The sequence below is a fragment of the Brachycentrus maculatus genome, unplaced genomic scaffold (assembly GCF_059751285.1).
Source record: "Brachycentrus maculatus isolate JH-2025_06_01 unplaced genomic scaffold, ASM5975128v1 h1tg000421l, whole genome shotgun sequence".
Lineage (NCBI taxonomy): Eukaryota > Metazoa > Arthropoda > Insecta > Trichoptera > Brachycentridae > Brachycentrus > Brachycentrus maculatus.
In genome coordinates, this window is record NW_028281169.1 from 1,202,077 (window position 1) to 1,226,490 (window position 24,414).

Here is a 24,414-nt window from a genome sequence, read left to right on the forward strand (position 1 = left end):
ATAATTATGCATTGTCAAAATTAAGTAGTTAGCGTTTTAGGAGTTAAGTTCATTTCGAAAATTTGATATAGATAGCGTTTTATACGCCTGAAAACTAGGCGAAATTTATTTAATATGTTTTTTTTGTTTGTTTATATTTGTAGATAACGGTCAGTTGATAACGTACACCAAATATTTCAAAATGTACAAAAATGTAGTTAGAGCACTTTACGTAGGGCACGTCGACACGACCTAGTCAACTAAACCGCCTTTTCTTGATGAGAGTTGTAACTGCGGGTAACTGTCCTACGCTTTATTTCCTCGTTCCCCATAAAGTCAAACCAGTGCACGGATAAGATTCTTCGCAGCCATCTATTTTCGTTGAGTATACAGATACCAACGCAACGGCTACTCTGGGCCCTTGTAAGATGCAATGTTTCAGCCGTATAAGAAAATAAGAGCAATGCAAAGTATAAGCAGGTCACGTATTCTGGTTACAGTAACATCAACCTACCTACAAATAAGTCTACTCTTTTGTCTATGACCATAATATTACAAGAATTTTCTATGCATTTCGATATCAATTTGTTTACAATTTGCCACCATTTTTTAGTTGTCAGCTGACAGGTGGTTGCAAGTTGTTGATTTTGCGTAACGCTAGCGGCGGGATAGTTTAAAAACAGCGCTAATTTATAAGTTCATCCGTACAAATTATCTTTATTTTCAAGTTTATTGTGAAAATGTTGAAGTTTCATCGTTGCGCAAGTTCCGGATTGAAGAAAATTCTAGATTCGAGCGAAAAATACACAGTTTGTTTATTAAACAACCGTTCGCACAATATCAGGTAAAACAAACTTTTTTTTGTGTCGTATTTTATTTATTACTCTGATTTGTGTTGCTTTATTTAATAATAAGTCTTTGGGCTGTTAGTTAGTGGATAGTAATAAATAAATCGAGTGAGTTTCAGACATTTTGATGACTAGCCAAAATATTTATTAAGTGTTCGTTTCAAGTGTTCAATTGCAGATAATAAAGTGACGCGTCAATTGATAAATTAATTTCAATTTGAAAACAGGTTTATGTTATGCTTTTATCTCGGAATATTTTTATTATTCTTATCTCAGTTGTTTTGATAGCGACTCTCTTTGTGTAAAATGTCTCTTCACACAGCATAACAACCCAGTAAAATAATCATAACTGTTAAGACTATATATTTAAAAAAAAAATTATAAATATATGTATATATATATATATATATATATATATATATATATATATATATATATATATATATATATATATATATATATATATATATATATATATATACATATATATGTATAATAATAATAAAAAAATATATATGTTATATATAAATATATATATTTTACATATAAACAAATTTTTTGAAGGAATATCCGAATTTCCTTTGCTACCATTTCTTTATTGTAATATTTATTTAATATCATACTGGACTGGTACCTAATGTGCGAGACTAATCAGCATGTAATTAACATAACACTGCATTAGTACGGTGTAGTGCTCTATGCATCATTGCGTGGAGATAGAGATTAGAAAAAGTTTTTTTTACAGATTACGAAAAAAAAATTACGTGTACAAAGTGATCACTTAAACCAGCCTATTACAGGTCGTAAGCCCTGCAAATGCCCAGACATCCATGTTCTTCTTCATCTATGTTAAGAAATCAATTGGATGACTCCTAAGTGGAGACAAACCCAGAATTTGTGAACAAAGATTTGGGCACACTCAGAATATTGTTAATAAATAATTGGAAAAAAAATCAATGATATTTTCAGGCGTCTCCTAGTATGTAAAAAAAATCGAGAAGCATCTTGCATATAAAAAACAAACTGACTAACATCACCCATAGATGGTGCTGAAGAATAGTATCCTTAAGATAGTTTCAAGAAGCATATATATACTAACTAACTAACCATCACGCCGCTTCTCCGCAGGGGTAGACAGAGAGAATAGAACGCCACACCACTCTATATGTGATAATACTCTTCGCCTCTTCCACATTCATGCATCTCCTCATACATACCTGACGATTATAAGAACTCCTGACCAGGCCTCAAGCATAAATACAAATTCCGAAATTTCAGTAGTGTGGTTGTCAATCATGAGTAGAATGGTGACTGTAACATGTATAAAGTCATCACTCAATCTAACCTATGACTGGTCGTTAGCCCTGTAAATGTCCAGAGTTCTGTATTCTTTTTCATCTGTGTAAATAATTTATTATATTATTTATTGATGCCATAACTTTGTGTAATGACATGTTGATATTTCACTTGTATAATACCACTTAATGAGTTTTTATTTCATTACACACTAGTTTCGAAAACTAACAGACGTTTTCATCTACAGGTGAAAAGTAAAACTGAGTTTTACAAGTGTTTAATTATAAAAAAAAATAATGTTTCTTGAATTTTTTTCGCAGATACTTTGTCGCACATTTTATAAACTTTATGAAATTAAACAACTTAGTTTTAACCACTTTTTTATTGATAAAAATAACATTGAGGATTTTTTACAGAGTGTGTGGAAGTTTTTTGCAAGGGAATGTAATTAATTATAAGTATTTAAATGTTTATAATGATTTAGAATTTAATAAACCCTGATGATGACAAGTTTCTTGTCGAAACTGGTAGGTTAGAGTGTATAAATAATAAAAAAGTGGTTAAAACCAAATTGTTTAATTTTATAAAATTGAATGTTTTATTGAAAATTTTAAAACATACCGTAAAGTGGGTATACTTTGCACCATGGGTGATACTTTGCACCACCTTCTGTAAAGAAATTGTAGAGCTGGTCATCTCTGATACATGTCATTTTTCATTCTACTTTCTATTGTTTCTGATAGATGGCACTTCAATCTACTTTTTAGTTTACAGAAGTAACAGTCGGTCGCTATTGCTTCAATGCGTTTTTCCTGTCCGAACGTAAAGAAAGTTTTCTGTCTGAAAATTGTGTCTGAAAAAATCCAGTGGAATCAGTATACTGAAACTAGTTACAACAAGTGAGTGGTCTCTAAATCATAGGTAGATAGGCCCTGCTTTTCTCAAATACTGTATTTTTTAGTTACGTTGTCAAGTTTATGTAAAAATAATATTTTTTTAAGAACTGACTTGTATTGACCACATTTGGGGTAACATTGCACCAAGTGCAAAGTATCCACAAAAGGCCATAGTTAATTAATTTGATGAAAAGTCTTAAAACGGATAATACAACTTGACATGTTTGCTAAATATCTATTGGTTTTGTGTACTTACTTAATTCCTGATGGTATATTTTTTTAAAAAATGTCAAGAACACACAAACAGCGGCCTTATGCCAGACGATACTGCAATTTTACACCGAAGAGAGTGGAGCAGTGTGTGGAGGCCATTCGAAATGGTACAATCAGTCAAAGAAAGGCTGAAGAAATTTTCAAAATCCCCAGAAGGACGATTAACTATAAGCTCAAAGGTCAGCACACAAAACCTGTGGGAAAACCTCCGATATGTGACAAGTGCGAAGAGCAATCCTTCGTAAACTGCATAGTAGACATGAGTGAGTACGGTTTCCCAGTGAGTGTTTTTAACATTCGCTACATTCTAATAGCCTATTTGGATAGATTTGGCAGAAGAGTACGAATATTAAAGAACAACGTACCAGGCTCTAAATGGATAAGATCATTTTTGCAAAGACATAAAACCTTGACTGTTGCTAAAACTAGTCAGTTGCTTAATCGGTTGCCATTAAAAGCGTATGACGATGACGTGCGCCAGAGTTTTCAACAGTTTTTGGAAGAAAACAGATTCAACCCAAAGAATTCAGTCTTAAAACGCAGGAAAACAATACCGATAGAACCAGGTTAGAGCATTGCTCACAATCCAAATGTCGAAATGAACGTTGACGAGACACAAATGCTACCTGAACCAACTACATCAATGATCCCACCTTCCACATCGAAACTTCCAGCATATCTAGCATTAACTGATTATAGTTGACACGGAAGCTTTGAGGAAGAGGGAGAAGAACAAAAACGATGACTGAAACCAGTTATCGTATTTGTTCTTCCGTTTCATTAGGACCAGTAAAAAAGAAGGTGGGAAAATATGTCGTATTTCATTATGAAGGAGAAAATTTTCCGGGACAGATTTTGGAAATAAAGAAAGACAGAGCTGTTAAATCCATGCAGGAGAGTCTCAAAACGTGGAAGTGGCCGATGAAGGATGACTTTCTTCAATATTCTTGGAAGGATGTAGCGGGTTCCATAAAAGAACCGAAAATGCAATCCAAAAGAGGTTTCTTTACCGTCCCGGAACTTGACCATATTTAGACCTAATTTAATTTTGATTCCTATTACCTATATAGTACGATATGTTTTAATATCCACCTTTTATTTTATATAACTTTAAACCTTCAGTATTGAAAAAAAAAAACATTTTTGTTAGATTTTTCAATATTTAAAAAAAAAAAATTCCATCAAGTGTCTTATTTTTCCATAATTATACAATATTATAATCTGCATTTAGTGAACTGTGAGCCAAAACCCTTCATAAGGTGCAACAAAACTTGTAGGATAGCCTTTACTTTGCATAAATTTGGATTCTAGTACGAAAAGTGTAGAGAAAATATCATGGTGCAAAGTTGTACTTTACCCCGGGATACTTTGCACCAAAATATAAATATAAAAAAAAAATACAGGCAAAATAGATAAAAATTTAAAAACGTATCAGACATGTTACAGGTATATGTGTTATTACATTGCAATAGTTGAAACCTCAGAAAAAGTAAAAAACCTGATCTGAATAGACAATTTTTTGAAAAAATGCAGTATTTTGGTGCAATGTAAACCCACTTTACGGTACTTAATTAATTTTTGTATTTTATTTTATATTTCTTTTGTAAGCAATTATTTTTTCTTCCCTAGATTCGTGACTAGGTCATGTCCCGGCAGTCAGGTCTCCGGGAATGTCCCGCTAGTGCCGGAGTGTCCCGCCGCCGGGCAGGCAGCCAGGATCCAGGAGGCGGATCCATCATGCCACGTGGACAGAGCCACATGGGAAGCAGCCAAGCCCTTCGAGGACATGCCCGGACCAAAACCACTTCCCATATTGGGGAACACTTGGAGGTTTCTACCGAAAATTGGTGAGAAATGGCATGGTTCAAATTGTACATGTCGCTCACTCCTTTCAACGACGTCATATATAAAAAATCTTCAATTTTCAGTTGTGCATGTTTTCGGAATGCCCAGAAAGTGTACTATATCTCAGCAAAAGCGGCATGTTTTTAACTTAATATTTACCCGCTACAGGGCAGAAAGCGTTTTTGCATTTTGAAGAAAAGTTATTGTTTAATTATTTTTTCAAATAAGTATAGGTACTAAATATTTTTAAAATGGAGAAAAAACATTCAGGTTTTTCCTAAAAAGATCTGTTGTACAGTAAAAAGTTCAATAAGTGGCTTGATATTTATTTTAAATACATTTCATTATATTCTTAAACTTTAAAAATAATCGCCTGAAAAAGTTTTTTGATAAATGACATTGTTGAAAGGAGTGAGCGATGTGTGCATATTGAAATCTGAATCTCATATCAATACAAATACCAAAGAAAAGTTAACCTTCGACTTCACTTTTGTCATTTTATCGCCCAAGAATAGAGTTCGCCTCCGTGGTGTATTAGTTAGCGTTGTTAACACCGTGCTGGAGGTCCCAGGTTCGATTCCTAAGGGGTGGTCTTTGCAAACAATCTTCACCATTTTCACATTAATGTATTTCATCATACATACCCGCTAATTATTCCGTTTCTTGACCTAACCAATTTCAAGTATGAAATAGATCATATCAAGTTTTCCTCGGTCTTCCTCTTCTTCTAATACAAACCACATCCGCACAAGTTTGTTTTACTATTTTTTCGTCACTCATTCGATTCACATGGGAAACCATTTCAACACATCTTTTGTAATTTTTATCGATAATGGTTATGTCAGTCTTGCATTCTTTTTTTAAATCACCATTGAAACATCTATCATATTACGTTTTGCTGCATATTCCTCCGAGATAATGCATTTCGACTGCATTCAGTCCATTTTGTAACAGGACTCAGACTCAGACTCACTGTACACAGGACTGTGTACGGCCGGTTTAGCTTTCTTTGATAGGGTTTTATTTGCCATAACTAAATTCAGTGCACGATTCACTCTGCTCCCAGCATTCATTCACTCACTCACCATTCAACATTCACCCTTCTATATCATTATCAATCTTTCCATCCCTCTAAAACATATGTATTTGTGTTGCAGGGGAGTACTATAAACTACAAATATGTGAGTTTGTGGATGCCGTGCAGAAAAAGTATGGCAATGTTATCAAGATAACAGGAATTGTGGGTCAGCCTGACGCGGTGTATGTGCTCAATCCGGATGACATAGAAACAGTTTACAAACAAGAAGGTTCCGTTCCCGAGAGGGACATCCTGCCCAGCATGACCTACTTCCGGGCTAACAAGCGCCAGGAAGTGTTCAAGGACGCAAAAGGGCTTCTCACATCGTACGTATTTGATTGATTTTTTACATTTTCAATTAAAATTTTACTTGGTAATTACCGCTCAATGAGATGTGGGCAGAAGATGGATCTCCTGTCTCCGGAATATAAGAGATTGGACGGAGATCAGGACCGTCGAGGCGCTATTTAGAGGTGCCCGAGACAAGGACAATTACTCTCAAGTGATGGTCCACGTCAAGAAACCTGACATGACACGAACAGAAGAAAAATTACCTCTATTTTTAAAAATCTATTGCGATATGTGTTTCGATACTTCCCACATCATTTTCAAACACCGTATGCAAGTTTAACACACTGTTATCGGGGTTTTAACACAATGTTGTCCGCCTCCGTGGTGTAATGATTAGCATGTTTAGCTACCATTCCGGAAGTCCCGAGTTCAATGCCAGGTTCGATTCCCAGGAGGGGAGGGTAAAAATAAATTAATATTAATAAAAATAGGTAATTTATATTTAAGAAATAAAAAATAAAAATAAAAAATTCATTAAAAAATTTGAAAACTTAATAAAGTATACAGTACTGTATCTGTATTGCTACTCAGTACTGTTATATTGGATTGAAATGTAAAACATTGCAAATAATGTACATATACCTTGAACGGCACGCACAACGCAACTACGTTTTACGTACGAGTATGGACTGCATTACAAATTTCTCGGCTAATCTAAAATTTTCCAAATCCGAACAGGCCACATCCTCAATGAGTTCGGATTTCCGGGGTTGGCAACATCGGATAGCAAATTTAAAGGCAACGATTACCTTAACTTCTGAAGTTGGCATCATGTTCAGCTCTATTTTTCGCCCGTATGTGGTACGGGCAAAGGGTTAACCTTTACTGGTCCAATGTGGAATCTCATTCGACATCGAGTTTTTGCTCTTAAGTCCCATGTCGCATGTTATTCGACATTTTTTCATCATTAGTATTATTTGTTTTAATTCCAAGCTAACATTTTTGTCACTCGTATCTATTGCTAGAGTATGTGGAGCAGAGGACTAACGATTTTTCCAATTAGAATGCAGCTGTCTATTTAGATTTTTTTTTTTTTTTTAATTTTGGGGTACCGGAAAGGGTTAACAGCCGATAGCCAGTGTCTGTCCTGTGTCAATTTTTTGCATTAATTTTTCAGGAATGGCTATGATTGGTACCACTTCAGGAACAAAGTTAATACTATAATGATGCAGCCAAAGATGGTCAGACAGTACGTGGAGCCGGTGGATGTCATAGCTGTAGATTTTGTGGAGAAGTAAGTTGCATTTGGTTGTGTTTCCTAATTCTTTATCCACACCCGAGAGCTCAGAGAACTAAAAACAAGAATGTTCAACGATGGTAAACTTTTCACAAGTCGCTCACTCCTTTCAAGAACGTCATATTTCAAAATTCATCAATTTTCAGTTGTGTATGTTTTCGGAATGCCCAGAAAATGTACTTTATCCCAGCAAAAGCGACATACGGTCCCGGGTTCGATTCTCAGAACGGGGGGGGGGGGGATCCAATAAATATAAGATTTTTTTCGCTGTAATATTTATTCAATATTTCCCTGGACTGATATATATTGACCTAAAGTTGAGGGCTGATCACCTTTCCTTCAAGTGTTAACGATCAAGATAAGACTGTATTTATATGACGCAGTGCCCTATGCACCATCAGGTGCGGAATTGTATTGAAAGCTGTCCCACCACATGCCCAGATCTGATATAATAGCATCTAGGCCTGACAGATCTGCTCTTGCTAAGCAATTTTTTTTAAACTAAGTTGCGAAATTTATTGAAAATGTGAAACAATATAAAATTGTATCCCGATTTTACTGTGAAAAAGCTTTCAATGTACCTGTCATTGCCAATCTAAATAAATACAAGATTGTAAGTCCATCACCAAATTTTCTAGAAGTACCCCGGTGTAGGCAGTGAAAGGGATTATTGTTTAGTTCAATTAGTCGGCTAGATCCGATTCCGACTCGACGTTGGCCGGTACACAGACGCCCACAACCCCGACCAGCACAGCAGACAGACACGGAACAGTGCAAAGGCATTTACAGAAAATGGTCAGTCATCGCATATCCACTTGACCATTATTCATCTACATCATGTGCGGATGAGGGTTCGAAGAAGAAAAATATTGTAATGCTACAAGATGGAACACCAGAATAATATCGTAAAATGGGATTGTATCATTTTGGCCATATGCATATTTTTTTTTTTTCAGGATCAAACGAAAACGCGACTCTGAGAACAGAGTCGGAGAATGCATCATGGCCGACGCTAATCGTTGGGCGCTGGAGAGCATCGCCGCCCTGGCCCTGGACACGAGGCTCGGCTGTCTCGCCGACGACCTTCCGGCGGACTCCATCCCCAACAGGATGGTGCAGAACGTCCAGGACGTGCTGGCGGCCAGCGAGAAGCTGGACTTCCAAGCCAGCATCTGGAGATATGTCGCCACTTCCAACTATAAAAGGGCTATGCGGCTGTACGATGAGCAGCTCAAGTGAGTATCCGCAATATTTTAAGTGTGTCCAGATATTTGTTCACAAATATCTACTCATTCGTTACCCATGTCCAAAATATCTCAACACTTAATTTGCTTTATTTCCTTATTTCTCATTTCAAACATCTATCATATATCGTTTTGTGGAATAAATACGTATACGTACATATATCGCTCACTCTTTTCAACAATGTCATAAATCAAAAACCGTCAATTTTCAGTTGTGTATGTTTTCGGAATGCCCAGAAAATGCACTATATCCCTGCAAAAGAGGCATATTTTTAAATTAATATTTACCCGCTACAGGGTAGAAAGTGTTGTTTTTGCATTTTGAAGAAAAGGTATTGTTTAATTTTTTTTTAAAAACATTCTAAATATTTTTCAAATGGAGAAAAAACATTCAGGTTTTACCTAAAAAGATCTGTTGCACAGTAAAAAGTTCAATAAGTGGCTTGATATTTATTTTTAAAACATTTTATTATATTTTTAAACTTCAAAAACGTTCTCCTGAAACATCAAGTTTCTTAATATATGACGTTGTTGAAAGGAGTGAACATATAAGTATATACAATATACATATATTAAAATTAAACAGTTATATGTAAAATCATTTAAATTTTCCTATAACTTTAAGATTTTGAAATCCTATATAAAATAAAAATGTTAAGGGTAATGGTTTTTAAAATTTGTACATATCCATCCAGCTGTGACACAATATGAATATATTTCCTTTACACATGTCACATTGAAGGACTGACATTACAGACAGATGGCTAAAGCATGTGACGTTGTACTAGACTCTGTTGGCTGACATGTGTACTGACTGGTCATGATTCATTTGACAATACGTGTACTAACCCCCCTGGACCTAAGAGGGGGATTTGAAACCCCCCTAAAACAATTTATTACTCGATAATTTAAAAATAATTCAAGCAATTTGATTCATATCTTTCCCTTTTTAAATAAAGATATAATTTATATTTGAAACACTAACTTTGTGATTTTCCATTTTATAATTTAATAAATAAATGCCAATATCTGTACTCGACGGATTCTCCAGTTCTTTGGACACGTTGCGCGTGGCAACGAGGGTAGCCTGGAACGACTAGTTGTGATCGGTACCCTGGAGGGAAAGAGAGGTAGAGGAAGATCCCCACACGATGGACCGATCAAATTAAGGCATCAGCAGGCACCTCAGTGGTTGGAGTGCTACGTGCAGCGCAGTCAAGGGATAACTGGAGAAGAGGCATTGCTTCTGCAAGGGTCACAAACCTCAGCGATGAGGAATAAGACGGAGAAGAAGAATTAAAATGTAACATTGTTTCAAAATCACTAAAAATATTTTATTATAACTTTAAATTAAAATGTCTACCAGTTTCGAAGCTAACCGCTTCTTTATCAAGACTGATTAATACTAAAAAATTAGTATTAATCGGTCTTGATAAAGAAGCGGTTAGCTTCGAAACCAGTAGACATTATAATTAAGTTATAATAAAATATTTATAGTAATTTTGAAACAAAGTTACATTTTAATTATTTCAAAATAAAGAGTTCATGCATTTGTGGTAGCCTGGGCGTAACAGACATAAGTAGGAAGGTAGAGGAATGACAATTGAGATGGTATGGGCACATAGGACGCAGAGAACCCGAGCATGTCGTAAACCAGGCAATAGCAATGGATCTTCCTTGAAAGATATCTAGAGGAAGACTAAAAAATTCATGGATGCTGCAGAAAGAGAACATGGTTCGAAGACATGGCCTAGGTGACGTTGTCCATGACACAAGGACCTACAACCTGAGGATGAGGAAAGCTGAGCCCAGTAGTCTACAAACATGATAAGTTGGGATGTAACCAGGAAAAAGAAGAATTTGATTCATATTTTTATGATAATATTTTGGAATACTTCAACATTTGGTATAAAATGTTCAAAACATGTAATCTTCAATTCATTGTTTTGATAAATATTTTCGCGATCTACAGTTTAATCCACTGATACGTTACGGTATGTACACAGGTCTACCAAACAATAAAATGACTTGACTGCAATCAGTTGTAAACGCAGCAGCGAGACTGATTTTTGGAATTTCTAAATTCAGTCAAATCACCCCACTACTTCATAAACTCCACTGGTTACGCTTTCCCGAAAGGGTTGAGTAAACTCTGCCAACTCATGTATAAATCAATACACAATATGGCTCCAGAGTACCAAAAAGAGCTGTGTATTCCAGATGAATTGGTTGATAGACGTCTCACGCTTCGATCGGCTACAACAACTGCAATGGGAAAAGTGATCTTACCAGCTCGCAACCAACGCACTAAATTTGGCGAGCGTGCCTTTGCTGTTGCGGGGCCGACGGCGTGGAATGCTCTTCCACCAATGGTTAGAAGTAGTGAGAGTGAGATGATCTTTAGAAAAAGACTAAAATCACATTTGTTTGCTAAATCATTTCCACTATAATTTTTTCCCCAATTCATTCACAGTGAAGCGCCCTTGAGGTATTATTTTATGAAAATGGCGCTATATAAGTTATCCAAATTTATTATTATTATTTATCCAATACTTTTTTTAAATTATTTTTCAGCTTAGCTCAAGTGAACATCAACTCGGCATTGGAAAGAATTAAGAAGAAGAAAGAATCCGGAGTCACCACAGAAGGGAAAAAAGAAGCCAGCGTGTTGGAGAAATTACTCGATATTGACCCTAAAGTGGCCGTGGTCATGGTCACGGACATGCTGTTGGCCGGAATAGACACGGTAAAGTAAATTAGATTAAGTGTTTCATTGACCATTTCAGTGCTGATCAATTTTACCCAATTGAAAAAAAAAGCTTTATAAATACTACACAAATCCCTCAACTGATGGCCTAACGATTGGACTATTTCACAAATATATCAAAAATCTTACCGTTATGCGGAAGGATCTAAGACCATTGCATATATATACAGGTTTCAAGAATTAATGCATTATGGATATTCAATTTCCGCCTCATTCATTTGTCCGCCTCCATAGTATGGTGGTTAGCGCGCTAGGCTACCATGCTGGAGGTCCCGGGTTCGATTCCCAAGAGGGTCAAAATAAATTTAAGTGATTTTTCAGTCTAATATTTATTTAATATGACCCTGGACTTCTACCTGAAACGGAAGGCTGATCACCTTTCCTTCGTGTATTTAACGATCAAGATAACACTGCTTCTATATGATGCAGTGCCCTATGCACCATTGGGGTGCGGATAAGGGTTAGAAGAATGGATATAAAAATGGGCAGAATGGTGAATGTTATACGAGTATAAAAAGTGATCACTTAAGCCACCCGAATGCCAGGTTGTAAGCCCTGAGATGCTCAGACTTCTTTTGCAACAAAGGGAAAAATTATACATGTTTCATATCAAGTTCAGACACCTTTAAAAGAGTATGCATAGTACCCATTGATTTGACGACCCTTATTATTTCAATTATAGACTTCCACTGCGTTTGTGAACATCCTGTACCACTTGGCCAACAACAATATCAAGCAGGAGAAGCTCCGTGAAGAAATATTGTGTATCCTGCCCTCCACATCTCTTCCGGTGAAAGCGGAACACCTGAACCAGCTGCCCTACCTCCGGGCGTGCATCAAGGAGGCTGCCAGGATATATCCTGTGACCCCGGGCACCATGAGGAACCTCACCAAGGACACGGTCCTGTCAGGGTACAGGATACCAAAGGGGGTAAGAGCGACAAGCTGTATTCTGTCAATTTTTATCCGACCAAAACTAACTAGTTCTTCCATATTCATGATCTCCTAATACATTTTACTTACTTACTTATAACCCTTATCCGCACCTAATGGTGCATAGGGCACTGCATAAAATTGACGCAGTGTTATCTTGATCATTACTTACATGAAGGCAAGGTGATCACTCTTGCGCTTCAGGAACCAGTCCAGGGTAATATCAATGTTAAATCACTAATATTTATTTTCACCCCCCCCTGGGAATCGAACCCGTGACCTCTAGCAGGGTAGCTAAACACGCCGACCATTACACCACGGAGGCGGACCTAACACATAAAAACTTCAAATATTTGGCAATTAAACATTTCAATAAACTCCCTAAAGAATTTTTAAAAAATACATGATATAAAAATACTTAAGAAAAAAATTAGAGCTCATGACACATAAATCTTGAAAAAATATACAAAAAAAAGAAGAAATAAAAGACTATTAAACCATGTATTATATAACATTAAACCCTCTTTAAGCACAAGAGCTCAGTCTCTTATTTGGAGAGGCACAGCGAATCGAAATACAAAAGTTTTCCATATGTATAAATTTTTCAAATTTATTATGTTATAAATAAAAATGTAAATATATTAAATAATAAAAAAAAATTAAAAAACATACCCACCGATTATTTTGACTTCTGACATGACCATGTTCAAGTATTTGAAGCACTCGATCATACCTTCTTCTTCAAGTCTACCTGGTCTTTCCCCGCTTCTATTACCGACCACATTTGGTTCATAAATTTGTTTTACGGTTCTTTCTTCTACCATTTGATTCACACGCTCAAAACATCTCAACACACCTTTCTTAATTTTATCGCCTTGCACTGTTTCTTATCTATCACCATTTGAATATCAGTCATACTAGGTTTATCCGCACATACGCACATCTAGGCTTCCTGACAGACCTTGATGCAAAGCAATTCTATTTTATAAACTTCTTCTTCTTCTATCCATGTTCGCTCCCTAGGTGGAGCATATGGCCAACACGAGTCGTCTCCAAGTCACTCTGTCACGCAAAACTAAGTTTTTATAAACTAAGTTGCGAAAATTATTAGAAAATGTGAATCAAAATTGTATCTCGATTTTACTGTGAATTTACATTTAATAACTTTCAATGTCACTGCCAATCTAAATAAATACAAGTTTGTAAAACCACCACCAAGTTTCTAAAAGTGCCCCGGTGTAGGCAGAGAAAGGTATTAAAAGTCAGTTAGTTCAGTTAGTCAGCTAGATCTGATGCCAACCCAACGTTGGCCGGTACACAACGCCTCCACAACCCCGACCGGCACAGTAGACGGACACGGAGCAGTGCAGAGGCATTTGTAGAAATGCTCATCCATTATTCATTGACATTCTATTACGGATCTCTTTCACAAGTTGCGAAATGTTTGTCTTGGGACAAGCCTATCACAATCCCAACAAAGCATGGAAAAAACAAACCTATCCCACCTAGCATTAAATCCTAATCACAAGAAATAATTATCATCTTTCCAGCACTATTTATTATTTATATCAGGAGTTCCCAATCTTTTTCAGCCCGCGGCGCACTTATAAGCTTAGTATTTTGTCACGGCGCCCTACTTTAGTAAGCTATTTGGAAAAGACAATGTGACTATATATGTATATACATATATTACAGTCGAAAGAAATAGGTTGGTACCTACAATAATAGTAGTTCGGTAGAAGATGCTAGCTCTCAAAAAATAAATTGTTGCTTTATGGTACCCGAGAATATCTGTGGCTTTGGATAATGATAGAGGATCGACTCACGGCGCCCCTCTTTACTTTGTACGGCGGACACTTTAGGAACCCCTGATTTATATCATTTTCAGTTATCGCATTTCCCACTCAACTTTTAATTATCGATGTGGTATTACTGGCTTCCGACAACAATGTCATAATAATTTTATTTTTTCAGACAAAAATTTTCTTCGTTCATCAATACTTATCGATAAAGGAAGAACAGTTCGCAAGGCCAATGGAATTCATCCCTGAGCGCTGGTTGAGAGAGAACGTGGACTCGGAACTATACTACAAGAAGGCGCATCCATTTTCCACCATGCACTTTGGGTTTGGTTCCCGTTCCTGCATCGGCAGAAGATTCGCAGAGCTGGAATTGGAAGTGGCCGTCATCAACTTCATCCGGCATTTCAACATAGCCTGGGATGGACCGCATCCAGTGAAAGGGATCCGGAGTATCAATTACTTGAGGCCTCCATTTAATTTCATATTCAAAAATAATTATTTAAGCCAGAATTGATGAATTTGTATAATTTTTAAACGTACATAATTAAAATCTCACTTTTTCTTAAAATTCACTGTGACATGTATTTCCATGCATTTCACATAATTTTCAAACACTGTTTGAATAAAAGTGATGCGGAATGCATCAAAATACGTGTCACAATAGATTTTAACCTTTCTGGGAGTAAAAAAAATGATATCCGACTCTCTCTTTTTACATGAAAAAAAATATATAAAATCTATTTATTATAAAGATAAAAATTATGTAAAAATAATAAAATAAAACTTACCATCTCTAGATTTTATTTTATAACATTTATGTTGTCCCGGTATATTTTAAGTGCAATATTCATGGTGCTATATTTCTCCAAATAAACTAAAAGCTTTAAATATTCATATATTTGTTTAGTTTTTATTAAAATTTTATTTATATTCTTGCAATTTATGAAAAATGGCAATATAATGTAAACAGCATAACATACATATATCAAAGGTGGTATTTTTAATGATGACAGAATACAAATGTGTGTATAATTATTTTTAAGTGTTGCATAATATTATGTTTTAAATAAATATGTACATTTTTATGTAATTTTTTTCATTCAGTAAAAGGTTGTCAATTTAAACAATGATCATTTGAATTTCATTGTACTTTTTTTTAGATAAAAAATTCTGACCATACCAACATTTTTTTTTCAAACAAAAGATTCAATGCATTTTGATTATTTATAATTCGTATCATCATCATCATCAGGTCAAATGTAGACAAAAAAAGTGTTTTTTTTAACTGTAATATTTATTTAATATTACATGGACTAGTACCCGAAGTGTAGGACTAATCACCTTCAAATCCTTATCCACACCCCAATGGTGCATAGGGCACTGCATCATATAAACGCAGTGTTATCTTGATTGTTAAAGCTTGATGGAAAGGTGATCTGCCCTCCCCGCTTCAGGTACCAGTCTAGGGTAATATAGAATAAATATTAGAGTGAAAAAATCACTTATGTTTATTTGATCCCCCCCTGGAAATTGAACCCGGGACCTCCAGAACAGTAGCCGAGCAAGCTGACCATTACACTACGTTTAAATTAACAAGGTTTTACTGATTGAAACAGGTATGGCAAAAGAGAACCATCTCACTTATAGACCAAAACACAGTTCACTATGGAAAAGCACTTTTGGTCATACTATAAGATGGTCCACTTTTTCTTTGACTACCTCAATGCAATATTTGATGGAAAATAACGGGCTAATCAATTTTTAATGAAAATCATTTTTTTTACTATTTTATTTTTTGTATGAAGAACTAATAAAATTTATTTGATCAAACCTACTTTTTGTTTTATTTGCTCAATTAATATTGATATTTTGTATTATTATATACTCGTATAACATTATACAACCATGGCTCTATAGCACTCGCCATTTACCGTAACGGCAGTTCCTTCCTCATTTCCAAAAAAAATAAGGACCGATGATGCCACTAGCGTGTAAACCGCACCAAACGGTAAATTTTAATGGATGTTATGGTGATTCGATAATGGCTTTAGGATTTTCTTCGCTCCATATACGGGAATTTCGCTTATTGACGAAGCCATTTAACCAGAATAAGCTTCATCATTAAACATAATTCTTCAGTAAAAGTGCTCTGTGAACTAGGAAGGCAGATTTATTTTTTTCATAGTAAATTCCCATAATTTGGATGCGTTGTTCTGGCGTTAAACAATTCATGATGAATTGCCAAACCTTACTGAACAGAAATGTAAACGCAATTTGACATTCTCATCTGTCAAACCATATATGTACTACAACCACCGAAACTTCTCATGCAACAAAAAAATGTAATCGTGAGATAAGAGTTTTTACGACGATATGTTTGAGATAAAAATGGATTGTACATAGATGCTTAGGTTACCTGTCTCTCCTGTTGGAGCCGGCGCTGGTGACCGAGCTGATGCTGCGGCTGCGCAGGCAGTCCCCGAGGTTACTGACGGCCCCGTGCGCGCTGACGCTGAAGCTCCTCAGGCGGTAGTACTCCACGTCCAGCCCCGCTTCGCTGGCTCCGTGCAGGGCTGGTCTCCGCCGGCTGTTGGCGATGCTGCCGAGCATCGGCTGAGGACAGAAAATCCTTCGTTGTAGTGGAAATACCTTTGATGAAATGGTAAAACCTTTGTAGGAATGGAAAAATCAACATTAAAATGATAAAACTATTTCTGAAATGGTAAAACCTATGCCGAAACGGGGAAACGTTTGTTGTAATGGGAAAACCTTCATTGAAATGGAAAAACATTCGCAAAAATAGGGATACCTTTGCTGTGAAAAAACCTATTCTGAAATGGGAAAAACTTCATTGAAATTGAAAAGACTTCGTTGAAATGGGGAAATTTCGTTGAATGGAGAAACTTTTTTTTAAATGGATAAACCTTCATTAAAATGGGAAAACATTATTTGAAAAGAAAAACCCTTGATTGTAATGGCAAATCCTTTGTTGAAATGGGAAACCTTTGTTGAAATAGGAAAACCTTTGTTGAAATTGTAAAACCTTTGTTAAAATGGGAAAACCTTCGTCACAATGGGAAAAACTCCATAAAACTTACTAACTAACCAAGATGCATCACCGAACAATTACAACAAATATTTGGCAACCAAATATTTCAGTAACCTCCCTACAGATTCAAAATAAATCAGGAGATACAACATTTTGAGTGTGTCCAAATACTTGTTCACAAAATCTGGATTATCTCCAATTACAGGAGTTATTTTCATATTATTTTTTGACATCTCATCAAAGTTGAAGAAGAATATGGAAGTCTGGGCATTTACGGGGCTGACGACCGTCATAGGCTGGTTTAAGTGATCACTTTACACACGTGTAACATTCACCAATTCTACCCATTATTGATAACCACACTACTCAAATTCATGGAAGTTCTATATTTACTAACCAACTTAGAAACCTTGTTCTTGAATCACTAGAACTTCACTGGAGATATCTATTGGTGAGATGTAAAGAAGCTTTTTACTAAGCAGGAACTCTTATATTAGTATGTGAGGTCCGAATCCTGGATTATAATCACACACATGAGAAACGCCAGAAAATATCATTTTCAGTTTTATTATTTAAGCTTATAATTTGACCAGATAATTTATTTACAACATTTTGAGTGTGTCCAAATACTTGTTCACAAAATCATGTGTGTGATTATAATCCAGGATTCGGACCTCACATACAAATATAAGAGTTCCTGCTTAGTAAAAAGCTTCTTTACGTCTCACCAATAGATGTATCCAGTGAAGTTCTAGTGATTCAAGAACAAGGTTTCTAAATTGATTAATATATGTATATAGAACTTCCAAGCATTTGAGTATTGAGGTTGTCAATAATGGGTAGAGTTGAGGAATGTTACACGTGTGTAAAGTGATCACTTAAACCAGCTTATGACGGTCGTCAGCCCTGTAAATGCCCAGACTTCCATATTCTTCTTCATCTTTGACGAGATGTCAAAAAATAAATCAGAAGATATTAAATTTCTTAAAAATAAATTAAATGAGTTAGTCAAGTTTCTAAACATGATTCGAAGGCATATCCTAGGTGACGTTACCCATGGCAGAAAGCCAAGGAGATATGACCCCAACAGTAAAGAAAATGATAAGTTGGGATGGAGCTAGGAAGAGAAACAATATTTTTGGTTGATATATTTTTTAATGAAACAATAACCAATAAGATATCATTAATTAAGTATAAATAATAATCATTGAGTATAAGTCCCTCTCCAAGCACAAGAGCTAAGTCTCTTTTTTGTAGATTCGAATACTTTTCTAATGTATATTTTAGTGATTTAGAGTATTTATCAGAGAGTTGAGTATCAATTTGCTTAATCTATAAGGTTATTTTTGATCGTTGGTCAAATTTCTATTTTTAAACCCTTCATATTTAAAAAAATTATATCCAAACCAAGGCCTGAAATCATTCAAGTTAAAAAAAAAAACAATAAAAAATCCCATTCGAACTTGAAGAGCGACCATGAAAACGTTTGAAGTCCATTCATGTTTATTAAATAAATTTATGAATGGAACAGAATATTTTTATCTAAGTTATTAGGTACATGTTTACTTAACAAACAAAAAAAGCGTGGAAAATTCTAGTGAAGAGCCCTTGGAAACTCGCGTGGGTAACAAAAATACGGCATTCATTTAGCAGCTGATACTTTAAACCAGTGGTTCTAAACCGGTGCTCCGCGAGCTTGTTGCAAATGCTCCGCGAAATTACGAAAACCAAAATTTAATGTTGGCTCATTTACTGTGCGATTTGAGTTGCAAATATAATGGCTAGATGGCAGCACCCTTGCAAAGTGAAGTTGGTTGCGTTCACCTCACAACCATTAGGAATGTAGGTACAAAGTAACTGTTACCCATTAGGAATGTTGGTACAAAGTTACAGTTATCCATTAGGAATGTTGGTACAAAGTAACAGATACCCATTAGGAATGTTGGTACAAAGTAACGGTTACCCATTAGGAATGTTGGTAAAAAGTAACAGTTACTCATTAGGCACGTTATACAAAGTAACAGTTACTCTACAGGCACGTTATTGTAACTGTTACATACAGGCACGTTATTACAAAGTAACAAGTACTTATTAGGCACGTTATTACAAAGTAACAGTTACTCATTGGGCACGATAAACGAATGTCGTTTGATAATATCCTAACAAGGCGAAACAATTGTCACAATATTAATTTTTTATCTGTTTTTGTTAATAAAATACAACTTAGTAGACTCAAAAAATCTGTGTTTAATTTAAAAAGAATACATTAAAATGCAGTTCTACAAATTAAACGCCAAATCAATAAATAAAGTTACAATTACTTACATGTATAAGGCACGGTATACAAAGTAACAGATACTCATTGGGCACGATACACAAACTAAGAGTTACTCATTAGGCACGTTATTATAAAGTAACACTTACTAATTAGGGACGTTAGTACAAGTACGTACGTTTTTCTGCCTCACATGTCTGGCCTTAGGGTAATCTTTTGATAGAGATGTGTACTCGGAATCACTCATACGTTCTTATAATATTATATTATGTACGTACATCCCGCCACCCACTCTAACATGACATAATCATTTCGCCAAACAAATATTTAGCTAACCCTCAGTCTGGGACTACCGAATTTTTTCAACCCTATATCTGAATGACGCAGATTAGCGCCACTTGCTATATACATATAACCATATGGTAAAATGGTTTATAGCTCACTCCTTTCAAGAACGTCATAAATCAAAAAACTTGATTTTTCATGAGAACGTATTTAAAGTTTAAAAATATAATGTAATTTATTAAAAATAAAAATCAAGCCACTTATTGAACCTTTTACTGTGCAACAGATCTTTTTAGGTAAAACCTGAAAGTTTTTTCTCCACTAGAAAAATATTTAGTTTATTTAAAAAAAATTATACAATACATTTTCTTCAAAATGCAAAAACAACACTTTCTGCCCTGTAGCGGGTAACTATTAAGTTTAAAATATGCCACTTTTGCTGGGATATAATACATTTTCTGGGCATTCCGAAAACATGCACAACTGAAAATTAACGATATTTTATATATGACGTTGTTTAAAGGAGTGAATGACATATTTGGCTCCTCGCGAAGTTGGTTGCGTAGTGAATTGTATATTTGCTAGTACATTCTTAATCCTTAAGCTTCTTTCCTATATTCAGAAAGATATTTAAGGTTCATCTCAATTTGAGGCTCCTATAATATGGACAATTCATCCGTAGGGTAAATAATCCAATGCCTGATATAATAAATAATTATAAAATTGAGAAGAATTTATTTGGTGATTGTAATTTTTTTTTTATTTACATAAATTGTATACATTTATTTAAAAAAAAAAACAATTTTTATCATATTTAAACATTTGAAAAATGCAGAGACCCACCAAGCCACCTTGTATGTCTTGTCGGTGAAGTTCTTTTTGCATACATTTTTTATTGTTTTTAACAATTTAAAAAATAGAAAAAAAATAAGAATAATTTTTTTTTTACAACACCCATTCCTTTATTTTGCCTTCGTTCCATATTTTATTTTGACCTCTAACATCCGTCGGCAACAAATTAAAAATGTTCGGAACGATATATTGCAGTGTTGGACTCCCATATTTATTGTTAATTCTTGGGACTACCTTCGTTTTGATCTGTATTTGATGATACACATCCCCTTTGACTTGGCTCCCTTTTTGAACAAACTAGACTCCGAAAGGCCGATACTTCAAATTACCTTTAAGAAAATTATCTCAGCTAAGCGCTTCATCTTTAAACTGACGAAATTATTCTAATGGAGGTATTTATTCATTTATTTATTAAATGCTCTCTCTTCGAATGAGAGTAAAACTACATTACGTTTAATGTCGTGAAGAGAGCATTACACTATAATTATTATTTCATAAGCATTCGCTGGCAGCTTTCAGTTTCAGCGCTGAAATAACCAGCCATCAAAGGCGTAATTATTACGAGAAATTCAGTAGGAAAATTCATATACATTTACATATCGTAGTCGTACAGGAGAAAGTGACCAACTACCAAAAAGTAAATTTTCAGGAGGGCCATTTATGTCACTTTTGCTTGGCAAGACAATAAACATCAATGCAGTTAGTCATTTTTACCAAATCAATATACACCCCTGGACAAAAAAATTTACGAGTCCTCAAAAAAACTAAAATTGACACATAATGAATTATTCTTGATTTTTAATTAGTTTTTTTTTGTATTGTTTAACATATGTGATGACTACTCGTTACTTCAAGGTTAAAATGAAAGATCTTACTCATGAATTGTACTTAGAAATTGCCATTATATACCAGGTATCAGATTATCCGAACCTTAGAGACCCATAACGGTTCATTTATGGTCGAGTGTTTGTGATGGAGTAATAAAAGACATGTAATTTTTTTATTCATATTTAAGAAGAAGGTTCTAATCGCTTTATTTTAAATTAAGGTATTTTACATTTAAACATATTTATAACATTTAAAAATATTTAATACTTAGTGATTCACCTTTATTTTTTATAACATGTAAAATTCTATTATTTAACGAAGCGTAAAGCGAATCTTAAATTTCTGATGTTATTTCTTCTTCCTAAACTTGAATCAAGTTTTTTTTTTAATCCTCAATGTTTTTTTATTTTTTTTTCCCAACTTTTTTTTTCATAATCGCCCATAAATTTTCTATCGGGTTCAAATCAGGACTATTCCCGGGCCACGTCAACGATTTTAAGCCAATTTTATCCTTGTATTCAATGATCTGTAAGAAAAACAATAAATTATTTATCAAGTGGTCTACAAAGTGCATTAAAAAATAAATATTTGTACTCACAGTGCGGGCTCTATGGCACGGCGCCAAATCGTCCTGAAAAATCGGGTCCGCGGTATACTGCTTAATGTCCTCGATTGTTGGAATAAGATGGTTTTTCAGCACTTTTTTGTACTGGATGGCATTCATCGTACCCTGTATAAAATTTAGAGGTCCCAAACCGTACGCTGTCATGCACCCCCAAATTATGACGTAGGGTGAATGTTTAACGGTTCGAGGGACGCACGACGGATGGTATTTTTCCCCAAGTTTTCGTCGAACTATCTTTATGCCGTCTGGACCAAAAAGGTTGAATTTTAATTCATCGGAGAAAATAACATTTTGCCAATCCTCCAAGGTCCAATTCTGGTGCTCCTTCGCCCAATCCAGTCTAGCCTTCTGCATTTTATTCGTCAGTAATGGTTTCTTTGCGGGACTTCGTGCTTGGAAACCATGCTCCAACTGCCACCTGAACACTGTTTTTACTGAAAATGTTGATTAGCTAGTAGACTGCACCTCTGCGTGTATTTTAAGTGCCGTTAAAAATCGATCGCGCATAACAATTTTTTTTTTAAGCGATCATCTCGGGCAGATGTCGCGCGCCCCCATCCGCTTCCTTTTTTCCGTTCTATGGATTCAGTTTGTTGGAATTTTTTAAATAAAAACCTCACTGCACCTTCTGAATACCCAACTCGACGAGATATTTTACAATTAGATATGTTTTGTTGCGACAGTGTGATTATTTTGGATTTTATCGCTATCGACATTTGCTTTGCACTTTCCATGATTGTTGTGTTATGTTCCCTCAAACGCGGGTAAAACAAAATTGTTGAGACATTTTAAAATGTAAATATTGTAGAAAGGTGACACAAAGTGTCTTTAATTTATTGAACAAAAGAAAGAGGTATCGATAAAGGATTTCTTAGAAAAAGAGTTCAGTAAAGTCAAGGCGTGCGGAAGCAAGTAAACTCGTAAATTTTTTTGTCCTGCGGTGTATTATACTTACAAGTTTAAAATTCTTTGGGATGTTTTCAGGGCAATATTTAGCTAGTAAGATATCAAATAGTCAATGATCACGTTTTTGTAAAAAAATGCACTTGGTCACTTTCTCCTGTATGACCACGATATATCCATACTTCTACTGAAATAGAGGATGTGCCAATAAAATCCCAACATTGAGTTCTTGTTCCAGAATTAATTAAAATTTCATTCATTCCATTTCATTCATCCGCATACTAATGGCGCATAGGGCACTGCATCATATAAACGCAGTGCTATCTTGATCGTTAACTGGCGCCGTGGCGTAGTTGAGTAGACGCACGACTGCGGAACTGGCGTCACGGGTTCGATTCCCGCCAAGTGCAAAATAAATTCAAGAAAGATTTATTTTCACTTGGTCCGGGTGTTTGTGATGTATTTTTCACATTTACCTTCCCTATCCTTACTATTATACCTGCAGACAAGCCTCTAATAGAAACTTTGCGGGTTGTACTTAAAAAAAAATACATGAAGGAAAGGTGATCAGCCCTCCGCTTCAGATACCAGTCCAGAGTAATATTGAATAAATATAAGAGTAAAAAAATGACTAAAATTATGTTATGTTAACTAAAATTAAACCAAACTAAACGAAATGAATAAGTATTTATTTGACCCCCCCTGGGAATCGAACCTGGTATTATGTCAAAAGGGTTTTTTGTGACAATCAAATGTTCTTCTAACCCTTATCGGCACCCAATGGTACATAGGGCACTGCATCACATCGACGCCATGTTATCTCGATAATTACTTACGTGAAGGCAAGGTGCTCACTCCTGCGCTTCAGGAACCAGTAGAGGGTAGAGTGTAAAATCACTAATATTTATTTTCAAACTGGGACTCCTGGGAATCGAGCCCGGGACCTCCAGCACGGTAGGCGGACAAAATTTGTGACAATCAAATGTTACTATAACTAAATAATAACGATCTGAATATCCAATCAACCCCTCATTCCTAGGGGATGGTA

The 24,414-nt window shown here is 35.3% G+C and overlaps 2 protein-coding genes across 2 annotated transcripts in view; one reads left to right on the forward strand and one right to left on the reverse strand.

Annotated features, from left to right (window-relative positions):
- LOC148302709 (ras-related protein Rap-2a-like) overlaps positions 1 to 17,162 on the reverse strand; it is a gene marked incomplete at its 5' end in the record, with an annotated part of 38,262 nt that extends 21,100 nt beyond the window's left edge. Inside the window, one exon of the mRNA XM_088271217.1 lies at positions 16,966 to 17,162. Coding sequence (XP_088127343.1) covers positions 16,966 to 17,162 — 197 coding nt within the window. The remainder of the gene's footprint in view (positions 1 to 16,965) is intronic.
- LOC148302710 (cytochrome P450 CYP12A2-like) lies at positions 576 to 15,276 on the forward strand. Its single transcript, XM_088271187.1, has 8 exons — positions 576 to 823; positions 4,922 to 5,139; positions 6,295 to 6,541; positions 7,684 to 7,800; positions 8,760 to 9,038; positions 11,622 to 11,793; positions 12,497 to 12,745; positions 14,722 to 15,276. Exons 1-8 carry the CDS (start codon positions 720 to 722, stop codon positions 15,061 to 15,063), a joined length of 1,728 nt encoding a protein of 575 aa, XP_088127313.1. The 5' UTR covers positions 576 to 719; the 3' UTR covers positions 15,064 to 15,276.
- Positions 17,163 to 24,414: the final 7,252 nt, after the last annotated feature.